This window comes from Cydia pomonella, chromosome 7 (genome assembly GCF_033807575.1).
Source record: "Cydia pomonella isolate Wapato2018A chromosome 7, ilCydPomo1, whole genome shotgun sequence".
Classification (NCBI taxonomy): Eukaryota; Metazoa; Arthropoda; class Insecta; order Lepidoptera; family Tortricidae; genus Cydia; species Cydia pomonella.
The window spans coordinates 11,317,271-11,337,266 of NC_084709.1; the positions used below are offsets into that span (position 1 = coordinate 11,317,271).

General features: G+C 35.7%; 1 protein-coding gene across 1 annotated transcript in view; it reads right to left on the bottom strand.

The window, feature by feature from the left end:
• The window catches only part of LOC133519804 (putative uncharacterized protein DDB_G0282133), a 198,217-nt gene that overhangs the window by 67,256 nt on the left and 110,965 nt on the right, over window positions 1–19,996 (bottom strand). The window contains exon 3 of the mRNA XM_061853915.1: window positions 13,102–13,297. Coding sequence (XP_061709899.1) covers window positions 13,102–13,297 — 196 coding nt within the window. The remainder of the gene's footprint in view (window positions 1–13,101; window positions 13,298–19,996) is intronic.

The following is a 19,996-nucleotide window of genomic DNA, read 5'->3' on the forward strand; positions in this document are numbered from 1 at the left end:
GTAAGTCGCTTAATGGCAATCTTCCATCCCCTAATTTAAAGGGTTGGGTAACTATAAAAAAATCCTACAATATTCCCCATATAAATATCAAGGTTCAAAATAATGGCGAAGCGCTTCGAGAAAATGTAGGTAGTGCCCTTGCGCTTCGCTTTGCTCGTCTTAGCGGGGGTACTACCGTGCCCCCAGGTAGAAGCACGGGCATAAAAATTTAATGTATTTCGCATTTTGCGTTTCTTCACATAAATACCCCCGCAAAATTGTCTCGATTTACAGGAAAACGTTTCTAATTGCATGAATCTAATGAATCTATTGCCATATTTGATTTACGTAGGTGCAAAGCTCAAATGCGATGTTTAATTTTCCCACAATTATCAGATTCTTCGCCGGTATCATAAGCAGTAATGTACAATTACAGCTTTCTCGCTAGTTCGCTTTCGATGGCCGGGGTCATGTGTGCGCGTCGTGACGGTCCGCGTTAGCCCTAAAGGGTTTGTCGCGCAACGCAAACGACCAATATCAGATAGTTACACGTATTGTGATACCATCTCCGCAAAATAAAATGTACAGTCGCGTGGGTCTACTTGGATCTTCTTGGACTTTTTGGAAATGTGGGAGTCAGAAAAAAATACTTCCGATTTTGTACACTATTGCAAAAGAACAAAATGCGCATAGTATTTATTTTACGATTGGAACATCTGCATTGATTAAAAAAACAACCACAAAAGATATGTAAATATGGAAATATTTTCAATTAAATTTACTATACTTGTTTCTGTACGATAGTTAATCAGTACTGTGTAAATTTCATCCCTTGTCTCCGTGCGGACGAGGTTAAGCAGTAACCTAGTCTTGAAATACCGCATTTCTTATTCTGAGTTCTAATTAAATTGGTTTACATATAGCTATCATTTATTATATTTATAAAATAAAAAATACAATCATAAAAAAATACTTAAGGACTAAAAATAAACTATCAATAAACTTAACAATAAATAAAACTAAACCTAAACTAACCTATAAAAACTAGTTAAACAACCCACCTCGCATCGCTCCCAACGCAAAGGTGCCCATCACGCTCGCTGCGTTTCCGCGTTGAACCGTGATGGACAACCTTTGCGCTAGGAACGACCCGGAGCGAGACCCCCGTAGCGGGGGACCTAATTAAATAACCAAATTTATCGATAAAAGGCGTGATATCGCAGCAGAAAAGTTCCCGTGCCCTTGTAAATAAATGCAATGTTCTTGTAACAAACGTAATCATCATATGTATTATAAGTTATAACTTATAACAATCCTTTTACGCTGGAATCTGTGTAAAAAGCTGACTTTATTCAAGAGTTCATTTCACAGTTATTGATATTCAAATAATGCAAAGAATGCTAAACAGGATCGCCCGTGTGATGGTCTCCTTAAGGCTGGTTATTGTTTACAGTAATAAGGAATTCAGGCTAAACGCCTGTGATCGGGCCATTTCGGAACGAGGCCATGTGTAGGCTGTTCACGATTTTATACTTTGTGATTTGCTAAGTGCACATAAAAAAAAGAGGTTTTGGAGTTAAGATTAACCCTGATCTTAAGTGGCAAGTGATAAAAATAAAGAAACTGTAAAATGATAATTACTGATTCCGAAAACTTATTGCTTATTTATTGGCAATTAAATGTGAGTGGTCAGGATTATTGTCTGAAGCCGATACTGTAAAGTGATAAATTATATTTCTTCTGTAACCGCCCCATACTTCAGATGGCTTTCAAGCAATCAAGGGAGAAGTTCCTAATGCAAAACCAATTTAACTACTGGCTTTTAATGCCGATTGGGTTTTCTTAACTACTTATTAGACAGTCCCTACTTGTAGTATTGTTTCGGTACAGCGTTCCTGTGCATCTTCAGTGTCCATCATCAAGCCAGTGGCAATGGCACTCTAACATTTTATTGAGATTAACTGGGATAATGTTCATGATTTGTTTGAAAGGGTTGAAAATCGTCTCGCTCTTAGAATTTACTCGCCAAAAATGCAAACAGCACCTGAAAAACGATTGTAGAATCTCATCTCATTTGGATCATGTTGGATTGGTTAAATCAGCGATGAAATATACACGTAGGTAAGTCAAAAAGTTTCTTGTCATTGAATTTTCAACTAAACAAAGGTGCGTACACAAATAAATATAAGTAATTACAACGCTTCGCAACTGTAAACACACAGTCTTGAAATTATATCAGGCGAGATGCGTACACAGAGTAATGATTTGTGATATGTTTCAATTTAATTTTCATCTTTCTAATGCTTCGCTTAGGTGACGTAAAAGGTCCGGCCCTTAACTGGTACCTGTAATCCGATGACCTTTTGTTTATTTGTGAAGTGAGAAAGTAATCGTAAACACTCTTTGTGTTTGCACAATGTTCCAGTATATCAAAGAGACTCTCTCTTAACTCACATTGGGTAACCGTCTCGTCATATCGTGTAATTCCATTCATACTAAACTAAATGAACTGCTTAATTGAACACCACAGCAGGTCCTTATCGGGACCGTTTCAATCATCTATCACGCTAATACGCCGCGACTAGACAAAAGCGTCGTCTAATTTGCTTGTCAGTGCAAAATAATCAAAATGATCTGCGTTGCACTATTGTATAACGCTCAAACTAACTTCAACCTTAATACTCAAAACTTAAGATATAATTGGAGCTGAAAAGTGCAAGGCCGAATTAAACGCGGCTCGTTTGTGATTTCTGAAACGGTTCTTCAAATTGGCAGCAATCAAAATTGGGCTTTGATGGTCATTAAGATAAGCTCTATTTCAGGTTGTGCTACGTTAAGCTGTTTCCTAGTGTATGAGAAACAATTTGATGGTGTATGGCAGTCGCCTGAGGTGCAACTCATTAAGAATACCTACTTTCGCTCTCTGACGTGCGATACCCGTTCTTTTATCGGCATCGAGATTGCAACTGGCTCAATGTAAACAAGTTCACACGGTTTCTGCTCGATCAGCTGTAATTTCCTGCGAGCAATTTAATATTTCGAAATCAGAACTAGAAACAGCTTTAAGTTAGCATGACTGAATAAAGTTTGCCTCACTTTGTTCTATTGTTAATTTAGCCCGGACTAATCACTTAGACACACGTCATATAAATTCAAATAATAGTCGATCGGGCCGCGGATCAAAGGAACTGTTGTTCGGCGCAGGAGTCACGATCCGATGCTATCTTTGGTACAAGAAAATTGACGTGCGATCTTCTACCGTTGCGGATTGCTATCGTTTGAAGTGTTTCCTTTTACCGGCATTATACGACCCAATTTAGAAATAAACTTTATTGATTATTTAATAGAGATCCAACTCGCTCAGTTTTTTCTTTTGTACTGCTTTCTGTCAAAGATTCAAATATGATTGATGACCTGCTCACTTATAAAACATTATGCGCGTGCTATTGATTGTTATTACAGTAAGACATCATCATATAATTTATTATATCATACTGAGTAAAGTGTGTAACGTGTATGCTTCTAGCTTTAATAGCATCCTATAGATATAGATAAGGATCGCTTTATGACCCGCGGTAGATGCATTGCATCGAACATTACTTAACGCGTAAATTTTCTCTTTCTTATTCTGTCATAAACCTAGATTTTCCATATTTCAATAACGATCATTAATTACAACGTAGGTATCATAAAATAATACCTAATTCTAACGTCCAATTACGTTTAGAACGAGTACTATCGACCAAGGCAACTGATTTTCGCTTTAAACATTTCTTTAAACGATCTGTTCGGTACTTTAGGCAGTACATTTTGTCCAAAGGGAGCAATCATTTGACCATTTATTTGGTCAACCTTTCACACTAAGCGGTGTTGGATCACGCTCTGACCCGAACCATGATAAATCTATAATAAATCAATGTGCCATTATTCGGTGCGAACTTTCTCTGATCTGTTCCGATTTTCCTAAAATCGTTTCCTTTTATAGGCGGGTGAAAGGTAGTTTGTTTTACAGCGCTGTGTCGTCCCACCTATGACCTTTATGGCACAAGTTACGACAAATAAACATTATTTATTACTAGGTCTTACCCGCGACTTTGTCGACGATGCAAAACGAAATTGCCTCGTTCGTTGAAATATTGTCATGTTAACGTAAGCGAACTTAATCTTTCTTATTTATACGTGTGCAATTATAAATGTACTTAGTAAATAAAAAGGTGCTGAATTGCACTAGACGCATGCTTTACTTAATTTGTACGTCATTGATATATGCTTGTTACAATAGACACTTGAGTAAAGTAAGTATACAATAAATATAAGAACCACTAGAAATTTGATGCAAGATAAAGGTCAACAACAGTTCTACCTCGGCTGAATTTAAACTGCAGTTTCCATTCAACTGAGGCCATGCACGTCGACATTATGCCACTTATAATAATATACAAACCCGACATATGGCGTTACTTTCTATTGTTATTAATCGCTAAAGTTAAGGAGTGATCAGTCTTCATTTGTCTCACCGTTGATGTCACTTTTAGTTTTGTCTTCGATGGCAACGACCATGGTGGGTAATATTGTTAAGGTTGGTTAAGCGACCTTCTCCATTCAGTAGATGATATCAAAGATCAATATTGAATGCCCCTTCTATTGAATCTTCTCCTTTGAATTACGATTTTCTTAATACTACATATGATTCAAAATATCCATGTGATAAAACGAAAACAAAAGTAAAAAAAAAATATTCAACTCTCCGAGTACCTATAAGCGAATGACTTTTACACAATATTTAACTACAAATTCATGAATAGGTATTGAAATTTTGTAACGATTCTCCAAGTACTCTCAAGTATTATGTTAAATGCGTACGTTAAACGATTCTTGAGGGTATTGTACGCAGGTGAAGAGATTTCGGGTGAGGCGTGAAGGCCATGCGCATGGGCAGGTATTTTGTAACGTGTCGGTATGTCTCCTGCTTGCGCAGCTAACCAGTGTGGAATTTAACATGCCTCTATAAAATTATGTGGTAAAGTTGAGTAGGTATTCACTTATGTGAATACGATGCACATGTACAACTTATTTATTTCAGCGTGAGTGGCCTAGCACTAAAGCGACTTTCAAACCGAAGATCTTGGGTCCGAACGTACGTCATCGTCATAGCAATTCGATATTTATTAGTCACTTTTCGGTTAAGGAAAACTTCGCAAGGAAATCGAACTGACCTCGCTAGTAAGATATATTTTCTCCTCTAGTTTAAAAATGTCTAATTCTGAGTTATTACAATATGTAATAAATAAATACAGATATATAATATTGATACGGTTTTTTTTAATTTTTTAACTTTCTGCGCGCGTCTTCTACCATTGGAAGGAAGTGACCGCTCTATACGATAAATTTTCTAGTTGATTCATAATTTAGCAAACAAAACAAATCATCGATCGACGCATCTTTGACAAGACAATCACTTTCGGCTACTATTGTGTATTTCTTCCTTTACGAGCAGCACCTATACGGATATATAGAGACGTATGTCACGTATGAGAATTAAGCTTTCGAAAACAGATGGAACTTTTTAACATGGGATACGTTTACATGCAATTTCCGCAGTGCGATTTACGCAACGATTGGCCTTTTAGAAACTGTTTCCATAATGTTTGATTAATGTGTCCGGAGGAAAGACGGACGTGGTGCTCTGTCCGATGCATTGATTTAATAGCAACGTTGACGGCTTCATGACAAAGTAATTTATATGGAAAATTCATAAATCACACATATGCAATGCATGTAGATACATACTTAGATATAGATTTAGAAAACAGGAAGAAATCTCACATAAGGTACATTATATGTGGGTTATAAATTAATAAAATTTGCTCAACCTAAACTATTTAGTACCCAGTTGTACCTTTTTACATTTCAGTCAGAAAATAGGCCATTTTGTTTAAGGTTGTACACTAGGTACCTTTTTTTCAGATTTGGATTTTTTAATGAAATTTCGACTCAGAATCACGAGCTTTTTCGATCTTAATAGGTGAAAAAAAGTGTCCAAAAATGTTCATACAATTTTCTTTTCTTCGTTCCGTTTGACGACCGGTCTGGCCTAGTGGGCAGTGACCCGTCCTATGAAGCCGATGGTTCTGGGTTCGAATCCCGCTAAGGGTATTTATTTGTGTGATGAGCACAGATATTTGTTCCTGAGTCATGGGTGTTTTCTATGTATTTAAGTATTTATATATTATACAGGGTGATTCATGAGACGTGAGCAGGACCAAGCCTACACAATCAGAAAATAAATGTTAATGAATCGTTCACCGTCATATTTAAGTAAAACAATCACGCTTTTTATATATCGTTGTCTGAGTACCCACAACACAAGCCTTCTTGAGCTTACTGTGGCAGTTAGTCAATTTGTGTAATGATGTCCTATAATATTTATTTACAGTACATATGGTGCTACTTTTCCGCACTAGTGCGTAAATTAGCACATTATGTAACTATGTCGAAAATTTAAAGGATCATAAATATGTACTGTAAAACGTTGTACAATAGGTACATGTGCGAATAGGTGATTGGCAACTCGTGTCGATTTAAAACACTCCCTTCGGTCGTGTTTTAATTTATCACCACTCATTACGAATTTCCTATTTTTCGCACTTGTATCGTAATAGTACATTATGATACAAGTGCGAAAAATAAGAAATTCGAAACGAGTGGCGATAAATTAAAACACGACCGAAGGGAGGGAGAGAGAGAGGGAGAAAATGCCAATGAAATACAAATAAAAATCTTGGGACATTTTTTTCTGCAATTAAGGGGTGTACCGAAAAAAAAACCTGTTAACTTCAAATGAAAAAAAAAAAAACTGATGCGATTGAGAACAAACTAAGGTTTTTAGAATAACTAAAATAAAAAGCGACTTTTAATTTAGATATTTGTCAGTCTTTTTATTTATATTTTTTTCTGTAGGAGTGATAGGCAGCTTCTTTCTAGCGCATTCAGTGGCAGCTTTTTACGAACCCATTTTTCATATTTGCCTGCACCAGCCCGTCGCCTGCTGCATGTTAATGTTTTTTGGCTGTTTCATTCTTCTCTTTTAATACACTTTTGATTTGAGCCCAATAATGGTTGAGAGAACGGCACTGTAGGACGTTTGGAGCCCTTACTCTGTTCTATGTCAACGACCAAATGCGATTTTTGTACGAAGGAAATTGTATGTTTATCGACTTAGCCTAGAATTAAGTAACACACATTTTCTGTAAATTTAGTTATCCTAACCTTCATACGAAAAACTGAATTGACTTTCATCCTAGTTATTTGCACTTTAGCCGCATATCTACCCCAGTTTTTACAATAATCAAATTCTATTAGCAATCTTTGAGATGGGCCCAGGGTCACTTGTTCCTAGAGATCTGCCGCTTCGAGGCCTCTGTTCAAAAGACAACATATTAAATTAGTTTTTTATTATGAAATGCACGAAATTTCGAGGTAATTTTAAGTGTTTCCAAATCAGGCATGTAGGATGTTGAAAATTTTCTTGCTTTTTGGAAAAGCCCAATTTTCAGTGATATCTTCTATTTACCGATGTAAAGTCGAACTACGTAAAACCAGAATTATTTATATTGGAATATATAATATAATAATAAGACTTTTTATCGCGGTAAGAATGCCGTAGTCATCATGCTTAGAAACAAAATTACAGGGGCTTGAAATTTACAGTTTTTTTTTTCGGTACAGGTAGGACGAAACAACTAATAGTAATTCTGAAAAGTAGAAAAAAAGTATAAATATTACTAAATCTAAAACAGGCCGGTTAGAATCTACCAGTTGATGTCAATTTGATTGTATTTTGTCATAATCACCTATGTATCTCGCTCGTATCTTATATATCGTTGCGAGCGAGTTTCACTGCATTAATAACAGGTTTTTTTTTAATTCGAAGGCCGCTCCTGTGATGTTACTGCCAGTGCAAAATCATTTTAAATCGGATTAAGGTAAAATAGGTCAAACGTAACTTGTGCGGTTTCATGCAACGAGTGAGGGGTTAAAGGGTCATATTTTCCATCTTGCAATGTAATTAATGTATCGTAAAACAAATCAACGGTATACCACGATTATAATTTCCTTTGGACATATGAATAGTAAGCAGTTAAAAAATAACTGTTCCTTTTAAGTAGCTACGTCATACGGTCTCTGAGACACGCATTTAACCGATTTGCAAGACCGAAGTGATTCCATAAGAGCTCCGTCAACACAGTTTTGTACGGAGCTTTAAAAATTCACTTTTTCTAAACACAATATGATTGACTTGGCGACCGGTTTGGCCTAGTGGGTACTGACCCTGCCTATGAAGCCGATGGTTCTGGGTTTAAATCCCGGTAAGGGCACTTGACAAGATGTAGCGCAGGACCGCTCAGAATGGCGGCGGCTGGGGGAGGCTTTTACTCGCGAAGAGGTCCACTAATCATAGTGCTAGTTAGTAGTTAAATTAAGTTAATAATAAAAAAAATAAGTATGTAAGTTAGAGATATATATTTATTAATCATTGTTATTAGAGTGGAATTAAAGGCTTTTTTTTTTAAGGGCTCTTATTTGTGTATATTAGTTTCTGAGTCATAGCTGTTTTCTATGTATATTATAAGTATGTATTTATCTATTATACGTATATGTATATCGTCGCCTAGTACCCATAGTACAAGCTTTGCTTAGTTTGGGATGAAGTCGATCTGTTTAAGATTGTCCCCAAATATTGATTTATTTCATTATTGCGCTAGGAGTGGATTATATTCAAATATAAATAGGTTTAGCTTAGGTTTTATACAGTATAAGCAAATAATATTAATCGGTGATATTTTTATTATTTTTATAGTGGTTATAATCTTTTCCAGAACCCTCCAAGACTGGTTGCATACAATTTATTGTCATGTATATCCTAATAAAGTGGTTTCGATATTAGCATACACCGGAACTAAACCTGGCACTGCCAATTACAATGTTTCTCATAGTTGAGATTTCTCTGTTTAAAAATTAGTCGTGCCGTGAGAAGATTACAGAATAAAACGTTTTATACTGTGTTATAAACGTGCATGTTTGATTATGTTTTTTTTTTTTAATTTTAGCATTTATTCTGTAAGATACAAAAAGAAAAATATTATTTTAGGTATTTAGAACTCCCAAAACCGAATAAATAGCTTTGCTAAAATTGTTTTGAGGAGAATTTGCCTTTAGTTTAATATAGACTATATAGACTGCGGCTTAAATTTTCTGGACCATATATTTACGATAGCATCAATCGCTCCTAATTGATTCAGGGCAGATGGAATAAATACTTTAGTAGTACGAATCAAACGTATAAATAAGCGCTCAGTTGCTTACTAAGGCGTCACTCAATTTCAGATAACAAGCGGTGAAACTCGACATTTCCATTCATAAATAATAAATACTTTAGAAGTACTAGGTGCTAGGCGTGCTCGGGGTGCCAGCAATAGGAAATAAACTGCATTAAAGTACCTGTTCCAAGATTCTGTCGCCCGCTGCGTTATGCATATTGATGCTTTACAAATCCAATATCGTAAATTAAAATTTGACACGCACTGGATTTCTATTTACAAGTCGCGAATGGCAGCATTTATTTTAACTGATTCAACTGTAGGACGTTAATCTCGTAGGCAACATCAGTTAGTATGCATTTTCAAATATTATTACTCTCTCTTCTATAGACTGAAACTAGTTCACAGAAATCATTTTTCATTGTAACTTTCCGATTGTTTAAACTTGGTTAAGTGGGACCTGGATAAGGGGGAAACCTCTATAGCTGGAACTCATGGTGCGGTCCTGACACTTTAGCACTGAATTACCTCTATTAGTGATATAAAACAAACCTCTTTAGCTGGATTACTTGTTTCGATTTAATAGTCACATTTACCTCTATTATTGAGACGGAGAGTGTATATTGATTGCAACTATATTAGAAATACATATTTTAAATTTAGGGCTAACTTTACAGTACGAGTAATCCTTTTCCAACGCATACAATAAATAAAGATGTTATTAAATTTGTAAAGTTACACAATCACGATTCATGTAGCAATCAAAAACACGTGTCGGAACAATATATTACAAATCCCACGTAAGATAATAAATCTTTGAGCTAATACAACCCAATCGGAATTGGTAAAAGTCAATTTAGTTTACAACTGTATTAAAATTCGAAGGGCTAGGAAAGTAAAAGTTCAGTTCACAACCTGTCCAAATAAAAATAAATTACACCTCTCAAAAACTGGAAAATGAACGAATGATGATTGCAGTAGCGACGGCGCGTGAGACTCGGAAACCGTACGAAAGCAACAATTTTACCAAGTTACCCATTTTGCAAAATTCAAAAGTAATGAATACGGATACGGATTGTAAAAAAAAAACATATTGTACATACTTACCCATTTTCATTGCTTTTGATTTTGATTGTATCTGTCTAGAATATATCTAGAAAACATGAATATAGAGTTGCTAATCTTTAGAATTATATGGGAAAACTTTGCTTATATTTAGGAAGTTCGGAAATTGTTTGTCTGATTTTGTATAAAAAAAGCCAAGCCAAGCCAAACATTAATATTTCGCGGATTAGCATGCAGAGATAACTGACCTTCCTATAGAAACTTCTACATTATATGGTGAGAATGGATTTTTATTTAGTTTTTAGTGGTATCATAGGGTATAACGAGGGACGAGTGAATAAAAGGGAAAGTTTTCATAAATAAGACCTGATCACGCGATTGCAAACTGACAAAATAATTTCATCGAAAATCAAAATTATCTGTATTGCAAAATTACCAATGCCCAACCGGCACGACGAGTCGCTAAGGAATATGTAACATAGTAACAGTACAAACTACATAATTAGGGTTATTACATGCACCTTCGAGGACGTGCTCGATATAGGCATAAGTAACACCTTGATTATATATTTTTGTGAGTTCTTAATGCTCTTTATACAAATTACAGCTGTAATAAAAGATATATTTACTTTAAGGTACAAATACGATACACTACTCGCGGTGACACAATGCTTAGGTATAAACAGTCCCATTTGACAACGAAATGACAAGTCAGTCTAAATGACTTTGATTAGACTATCAGATACGCGTAAATACCTATTCATTCGATAAGGGAACATGTCCATACTATGTACGTGAACCATTGGCCAATTTACACAGTATATGCTGTGGCATCTCCCCCCCCCCTCTATTAGTCAGGTAGTGAGTTACTAGTTACACATATGACTTTAATTTTTTTTTGCATTGCGTCAGTGTTGCTTCCTGTCCTGTGAGTTTAAAAAGCGCTATACGCTGCGCACCATATTTGAATAAATCTCGGACAAGTGTGATATTTCCCTAGAGGATTTTGACTACGTGACCAAAACCTATAAGAATCCTCCCCCCTTCCTCTCCCCCTGTGACCAAGCGTGGTATTTTGTAGACCCCCCTAAACTGGTCACGTAGTATGGGTATGTTCCTAATAACTTTCGATGTAACTGGTGACACAACCTATACCTTGGAATTACATTTTTAACATACAAATTGCAACAATATCAGATTTTATTTACATTTTACGCACTGAGCACGTTTGCCGAAAAATCTAATAGCGTATTATGCTAATAATGGTCGTGTGAACTTTAGAGAAAATTCTAGACTGCACAAATGTAAGAAGGTATCAGAAATATATTCATACATACCTACACAGGTTTATGATCGTAGTAATAAAATTTGTATTTGTATAAATACCACTTACTTTCGTCTAAATTTATGTTTTGTTTATCCTTAAAATTTTATGTTTGTCCGTAGTTTCAATTAATTTTCAATGTAGAGCATAAAAAGCACTTTTAATTGGCCGATTTGGACTGAAATATAATTCAGTTTTTCTTATGTTTAATTTCATTTCGAAGTTTTCAATTTAAGTACCCACTAATAGTACCTATTATATTATCGTTAAACTTGTTTTCTAGCCACTATTAATAGCAACAATTGTTAAAATAAACTTGATGTGACGACTGCAAAAAGTTGATCGCAGCTAGTTCCGGGATCTCCATTGAAAGTTTTTACACAACTTTCTTGGAACATGAAACGGCGACGTTTTCAATTAAAACTTGTCACCCACGAAACGAAAAGTTCCTTTCTGCCATTTCTCAATTGTACCCTAAGAGCCTACGCTTATTTTTACTTTCAACTTTAAACTTAGTTGGTGTGCCTTTTCAGGGTATAAAACAAACATTTTACGAATAGTAGTCAAGGTTTCGATACTTTTAGAACTTTCCCAATAGAAACAATATTTGTATTCGGCCGATCTTGGGTTGTAACAAGTCCTGCACTTGTAACACCTTCAAGTTTATACGTTTATTATTACACCAGTCGTCCTTGCAAGGCCGCGAGGGCGTGCGTAGGAGATGCGCAATGCGCATGCGTTTGTTCCGTGGGAAACTACGCCGCTTTATAGTTACATTATACATTAGCGCCTGAATAAAGGGATCGGCACGGCGCGCAAAGTGGGCGCTTGAATAATGGCACCTGCTGATCAAAGTGCCTTTGGTTGCGCCGGTTTAGGAAGCGACGGAACTATATAATTGCCATTAGCACAATTGCAGCTATCGAGGCTAGATGGGAGATCTAACAGGTTTGAGATAGGAAACGGAAATTGCCGGACTATTTTTAGAAGTTGTAACCGAACTTACTTTGTTTATACTTACTTAAATATTTTTTTTGGCATTGGCTTGATAAAGACGGTAAGAATTTAATTGATCGAGTGAATTTCTTCTACCGGTCGTATTCCTCAATTAACGCTCGTGAAATTTAGCGAGCAGGCTCAATAACTAGCTACTATGGATTTTTTTGTCGATGCAGATCTTAGAATAATTTCAAAGTGGCACCATTGGAGTTCGCGACGTCTACAGTAATGAACAAATATTTTATATTTTATATATGGCTTACTCGTTTCGGTACTGAAAGTTCTCATTGAATAAGGTAATAGAAGCATCTAGCATAAAATAAATATTAAATAGGTACATTTTTGTCCCACGTAAAAACCCCTAACAGTTTTTTTTTTCATGCGTCGCATTGTTGCTTTAGATTAGGTACTAACCGAGCCCGCAGATAAGGTACGTAGGGGGAGGCTTGAGAACGGATCTCGAGTAGGCCCCGCGCACGGTCTCCAGCGCGCGCGGCGCGCCGCCCACCAGCAGCACCCCCGGGCTCACGTAGCCCGCGTAGCGGAGCTCCGCCGTCGCCGCCGCTAGCGCGCCCGCCCACCAACATTTTGCGTTCGCTGCTAGGAAACTCTGGAACAAGAGAATTAGAGTTAATATTAAATATCATTTATTAATTAATGATCTCATTCGATCCTGTTTTTTGAGGATCACATGTCTACTAGTCTGTCTAACTCTGGACCGACTTTGTAAAGATAAAGTCCGTTTATTATCACATTCAGCCAGACCGAAGTCTATGCAGAGTTAGCTTGGATGGAACTGACTGAATGAATGTAATGCAAAAATAAGAAATTAGAATCAAACACAAATTCGTACTTTGCGCTCAAAGCGCTTCTTACTAAATAAAATATAAGCAAACGTGGCGTCTACGTATCAGCCTTCGTAATGCAAATTGAAAAAAAGGAAATTGTTATTTTAACCGTGTAAAAAGGCATGAATGCATATTGCATTGCAAGTACCGATACCCTGATGGTCATATTTGTTATGAGTATAAATAACATCATACCTTTGCCTTAACTTTTTTATAAGAGTTAGAAGCGAAAAACATTTTGTATACAATTTTTAAACACTTATAACAAAAAAAAAAAAACAATCGTAGCTGTGGTTGATATACAACCAATTGTGTCATAATATTTTCAATAATGTTAATATCCAGAGGGGGAACCGGAACTACGTTTGTTTGAAAATGCCGTTTCGGAGTGGTCGTCCACTTTCGTCTTGATAACGCTTTTATTGGGTCATTATTGTGAAACTTGTGACTAGTTGAAGTTAGGTACGAACAACGGACTCTTACTACAGCCTCCAGGTAGACTCCATACGAGATAAGCGTAATGAAAAATACGTCGTATGGTGTTTAAAATAATACTAAGACATCATATGCCATTTTATATTGATAAATTTTTAACATTAACTCCAGCCGCGCATACATCAAAACTTGCCAACGCAAATGCAATTTTCATTTGTCTAAATAAAGATTCAAATTAGAATGGAATGGGAGAACTTTTTTAGGTCTCTGGGCGGCAAGAAGATATACCTAAGTCAGAAGTGCAGAATGCATGGATGCTGAAAATTCACCTAATACTATTTTATACAATCGTGATATAATAAAGAGCTTTTGAGTCGAGTACTGGCTTAAGCAACTCAGCAAGCTTCGTTGCCTAAGTAAGGTACGAGATTGAAAAGCTTGATTATATCACTATTGTATACAATACTTTTTCTACGAGTCAGATGACTTGAAAACTTACTCAAGTGTTACATACTTTTTTATCATAAAACGTAAATAATTATTGGAAATTGGTAAGTATCTCAGTAGACAAAAATGTAGTACAAAAGCCATAAACGCGCGAAGTCCGACGAGTAGAAAAGAAAAAAAAATACCAGCCCAATTTATAAAGAGTATTCCACTGGGGCACTAAAATAAATATCATGTGTTGGTATTTTTTATACCGCCAACCTGACGACCTCTTGACCGCCTTTGATTGGCGATACGAATTAACTTACTTTTAATTCGAATGTCCATAAATACAAAACACCATTATTAAAATGTTCTCAATTTTAACCCTGCCCTGGTAACCTTACAGTTAGTGCAAGTGCAACGTTGCAAAACTTAATTTGTAACCGTAAATTGAAATGCCAGTTGAAAGGGTCAAGGACCAGCAAACGGGTTGGGCCACACGCCTGACGAGGGATTACAAGAATTTAGTTAATAGTATTAAGATTGTGAGAGCTATCAGCTTAGCTGCTATAATTGACGGCTGGCTGGTGCTGGCCTTTCGAACTTTCGCAGGACTAAATATTAGTGAGCCGCTGTGTATCATAACTACTGGAGTATTTTTTATATTAACTAGTTCTTCTGGCTCACTCTGTATATGGTTACGGCGGGTTAGGATATTAAGGATTATGTTTTTAGATCTCTGAGACGTGCTCTACATATGTACAACTGTGTATGGTTCCAGTACTAATACGACAGTTTGGGATACATAACACTCGGGGGTAATTTTTAAGATGCTGTTGTTGGTACTTTCCTAAATGATGTGCACCAGGGATGCTTGCTGATTTTCTTTCCAGGGTGCGTAGTCAACATGCCAATAGTTTCGTATCCCAAACTATTGTATTAGTACTGGAACCATATAGAGTTGTACATATGTGGAGCACGTCTCAGCTAAGCAACCTGGTTTTTTAACCGCAACTTTGTGACGTCCCGACCAGTGCACAGATGCATAAAAGGCCTACACTAACGACATCACACTCACAGCACATTAACCAACCTAAACCGTACAATTACTCGACATCGCAGCCAAGCTGGCAACTCGGGACAAACGATAATTTACAAGACATTAAACCGAGCCTTCAGTAAAACAGCAAAATGCAGGAGAAAACCTGTCTACGCCGTAAAGAGTAAATTGCTGTACCTAAACTATTATGTAGATTGGAATTTTCCTAAGTGTGAAATGTCCCTACCGTGAAAGTTAAGCCCCTGGATACTTTATATCAGAAGAAGCTATAATTACAAGTGCTGATACGGTTAATATAATGGTGTCATAAAACGTTATTACCGACAAATGAAAATTAAACGGTGTTTTCAAGTGGCCTTCATAATTTATCTCGGAGATCTAACAGGAGTTGATGAGGCACTGTTCAATTAGTCTTTCAAGTATGTTGCTATTGTTGCTCGTAAATGCATCTGTAATGTCTCTGAAACTGCAAGCTACGTTGTCCGCTAACTTCATGGCTAGCAGACCGTCTAGCAAGAGTGGCGTTCTTGCTCGCTCTCCATACTTGAATTTGCGCCACATGTATGACTAACAAGTCGCGCGCGAGAACGCATTCTAGAAGATCAGGAGGTACCTAACAATCGTTTGCTACCACAACCTACACGTTACGTTACGTTTACAACCTTTACAGCCTTTTGGACGGTGACTGGCAACAGTTGCATATCTTTTTCTTCTTTTAAAATATGGCCTCCATCAAATCTATGATGATTTTGCCAATGTCAAGTGTCGTTATTCAGTGGTAACTTTTAAGTGTACTCGTAGAGCATGACGTTGTTCGGTAGTTCCTTTTAGTAAAGAGATAGCTGGACTTTACTAAAATAATAAATAATAAATAAATATTATAGGACATCATTACACAAATTGACTAAGTCCCACAGTAAGCTCAATAAGGCTTGTGTTGAGGGTACTTAGACAACGATATATATAATATATAAATATTTATAAATACTTAAATACATAGAAAACACCCATGACTCAGGAACAAATATCCATGCTCATCACACAAATACATGCCCTTACCAGGATTTGAACCCGGGACCATCAGCTTCGTAGGCAGGGTCACTACCCACTAGGCCAGACCGGTCGTCAAAGTCACTAAAAGCCATGATGGATTGCCGGGTGTTGATTAAAACATAGTTAAATGCGTTTCAACATTAGTTTTTCATTAGCTGTACATTAATAAGCAAAACAAAAAAAAAATATTCTCGAGACGTCTTCATCAATTTCATCATGCATATTGAATCTCAACGAAAATCAGCTGCATATTTGAATTTGGAGATAGTACTCGCTGTCAGTTGGAACGGGTATGCGAACGGGCATTACAGATAAGATAGCCACACAGTAGCGTAGCTAAGGGCTTGTGCGAGGTTTTTTCGGCTACTTTTTGACCCCCCCTTACCCCTTGGTGATTTTTGGTGAGGTTCTTGACTAACCCCTCCACCCCCATATAACCTCACGTGTATTTTTTAAAATGTTCATTCGACCTAATTTTAACGTAAATAGTATTTTATAGAGTAAATTTTGTTTAGACTCGCTATTTTGAAGTGCCAAGTAAAGATTTCGTTCACTATATGTAGAAAAATACACGCGAGGTTTTCTTATAAACCCCCCCCCCCCCTCCCAACGTGATCAGTCGTGATTTTTTCGTGACCCCCCTATCGAACCTCGCGTGATTTGTGCACAAGCCCTAAAATGTTATAAAAAATATACGTTTAAACAACCACGAGCGCTTGTCATCCTCCCTGCTATGACGCTATGACTATCCCTAACACTACCTTACTGTGAATAATAAATAGTATTCGGATGCAACTTAATTAGGTACGCAAAATACTTCAGTAACAGCAAATATCGTAAACAGCAACACATGACACATACCATGGCATAGGGTGCACCCCACTGTTAAATTAGAAATATATATTAATATCTGGATAATATAGTACTTAAATATGTTTAGATCAGGATTAGAAATCAGGACGTGAAGTAAACCGATTAAAACAAGTGGTTTTTATTGACTTAATGTCGTATTAATTTAATAGCCATATATATTATAACTAACTGCTGGATATTAGTATGAAGTTTACCTCGATTTCTATAATCAGAAGTAAATACCTAACATTATAAATGATTAGTAGAGGTTTGAATTGGTTTTGACCTTGAGTTCAGTCACAAGAAGATGCCTTTGGGGCGGAGGTTCCTTTGATTATTCTGCTCAAGCCGAATCAAGGCTCAAGACTCGCACATATTTCTCCAAAAACTACCTACTTCAACACGTGTAGAATTTTTACTATTGCAATAAAAAATATTACGGGGTCATAATTACCTAAGTGTAACTTAAAAAAACTTCTAAATTAATGATGACACGTATAAATTCTATATTTAATCTATGGCCCATATTGAATATATATACTGTATAAATACAGGGGATGAATTTCATTTATAGAAAGAATGTACACTACTAAGATAACGTTCCCAAACGAAACTTACATGCCTTACCTATTTACTTAACTTGTCTTTTTAAACTTTGAGATTGAGATATGTATTTGCCTTTTCTGGGTAAGTAAATATATTTAGAGGTGAATATGTACATGAACGTAGTTTTAAAATAGGTATAACAAAGGTACGGAACGCCAATAACTGCAGTTATTTTGTATTAAATAACACTTTTGTATCTAAAAATGAAAAGACATAAAATATCGCTTTTCAAAGCTCATATAAACACGTACACGATTGCTTCCGCTTTTGACGTTTATACGCAAAGGGAACACCTCGTAAATCTGAAAAGCCATTAAACTTTTAAAAGTGGTACAATAAACTAAAAAAAGTACACGGAAAACGGTTTTAGTGGCACGTGTGAGTTGCAGCGACGTTTATTGGGGACGTCAAAGGACTTGTTTTCAAGAGAGTTTGATTTGAACCCACGTTGCGCTATATTGAGTATCGATTTAAGATAATTAAGTTATAGAAACTACATTTATACCTACAATTTAAGTTTTAACTTTAACTAAATTAAGACCAAAAATATGTTGACTAAAAATATTGTACTTCTTACTTAGGATTTTTTTTTCTTATTTACAAGTATTTTACAAAATATTATTAAAAATTGAAACTACAATCGTAATAGCTAATAAAAATATATATAAAATAGCTTAATAAGAGCTGCAGCTTTCATACACAAACGCAAACGTTTGAAACATTATTTATTAACAATATGAAGCAATAAAAATACTGTCAACATATTTACTTAAAAAATCACTAACGTATAATTCTAATACTAATTTATTTTAATTTTATATGGAAATATTCTACATTCCCAAAATCCAAATACAAGAAATACCATCCATTTGTACTTGAAGTATAAAATAACAATTTTTAATTTTTTCGTGTAAGAATATAACAGATGAGAAAAGGGCTATTACTAAGGAAAACAACACGGCTCTGCCAATGTACTGACAATATTTGTTTTCGTATTTTCGAGACCATGCATGCAGAAGTGCTGTAGGAGAGGACAATATGATTTAGATAACGTTTTTGAAAAGTACATTTTTTCAGCAATAAAAGTCTCATGTAATTTTATGATACGATCAAAATAAACTAGATTAAACATGGTTCCCATTACAGAGTTATTTGATCTACATGTGTAAAAAATTATTTAAAAAAAACATTGTTTTTGATTGGAGCTAGACAAACCAATTTTCATCGGGGCTCGTAATTCAATGGTAATTATAACGTATTTCTATTGTAGTAAGATACTGAAGCAACACAAGATGTACTAAATAAACAAACGCAGGTATTTGTATAGATATATTACTGTACTAAGTACTTAATAAACACTTGTGAAACGACACTTAATTATACGGTACAGGTACACCTATAAAAGTTTGAGAATGGCTCTGCCGCACTAACTCCATAACAATACGATAACATAAACTTTTTGCACATAAAACGAGTTTTAGAACGTATACATGTGAGTTCCGTTTACATCATAATTGAGATTTGCCCTTATGTAATTTGTTGTAGTTACATTACATTACAATAACTTAATTACGCATAAGAACTGAAAGCTTTATTTACTGTGAGAAACCGACTATTTCCATCTTGAAGTTCGCAACATACGGACATATGTACATAACGCATTGCCACAGTCACCAAAAGAATAGCAGTATCCAGATTGTAATGTATTTTATATTAAAATTTTGCAGAAAAAGATACCTACCGAAAGAGGGATCATCTATTAGGTAACTCCAATGAAGGCAAAAATATTTTGGATACAAAACTGGACTTTGAGAGTTTCTTATAGGTTAGGTTTATGTTGTCACAAACTGTTGGGAATCACTAATAAGTAATACATTTTAATAATTGTCAATACAAGGTGTAACACGAAGAACCCGAAAGATTTTAACCACGCACTTCTGTGGACAAAAGAAGGTAAAAATATTATATCATGAGTTTTTTCGCATAAAAAAAATTGTTGAAGGTTATTGTACATAAAAAGTTAATG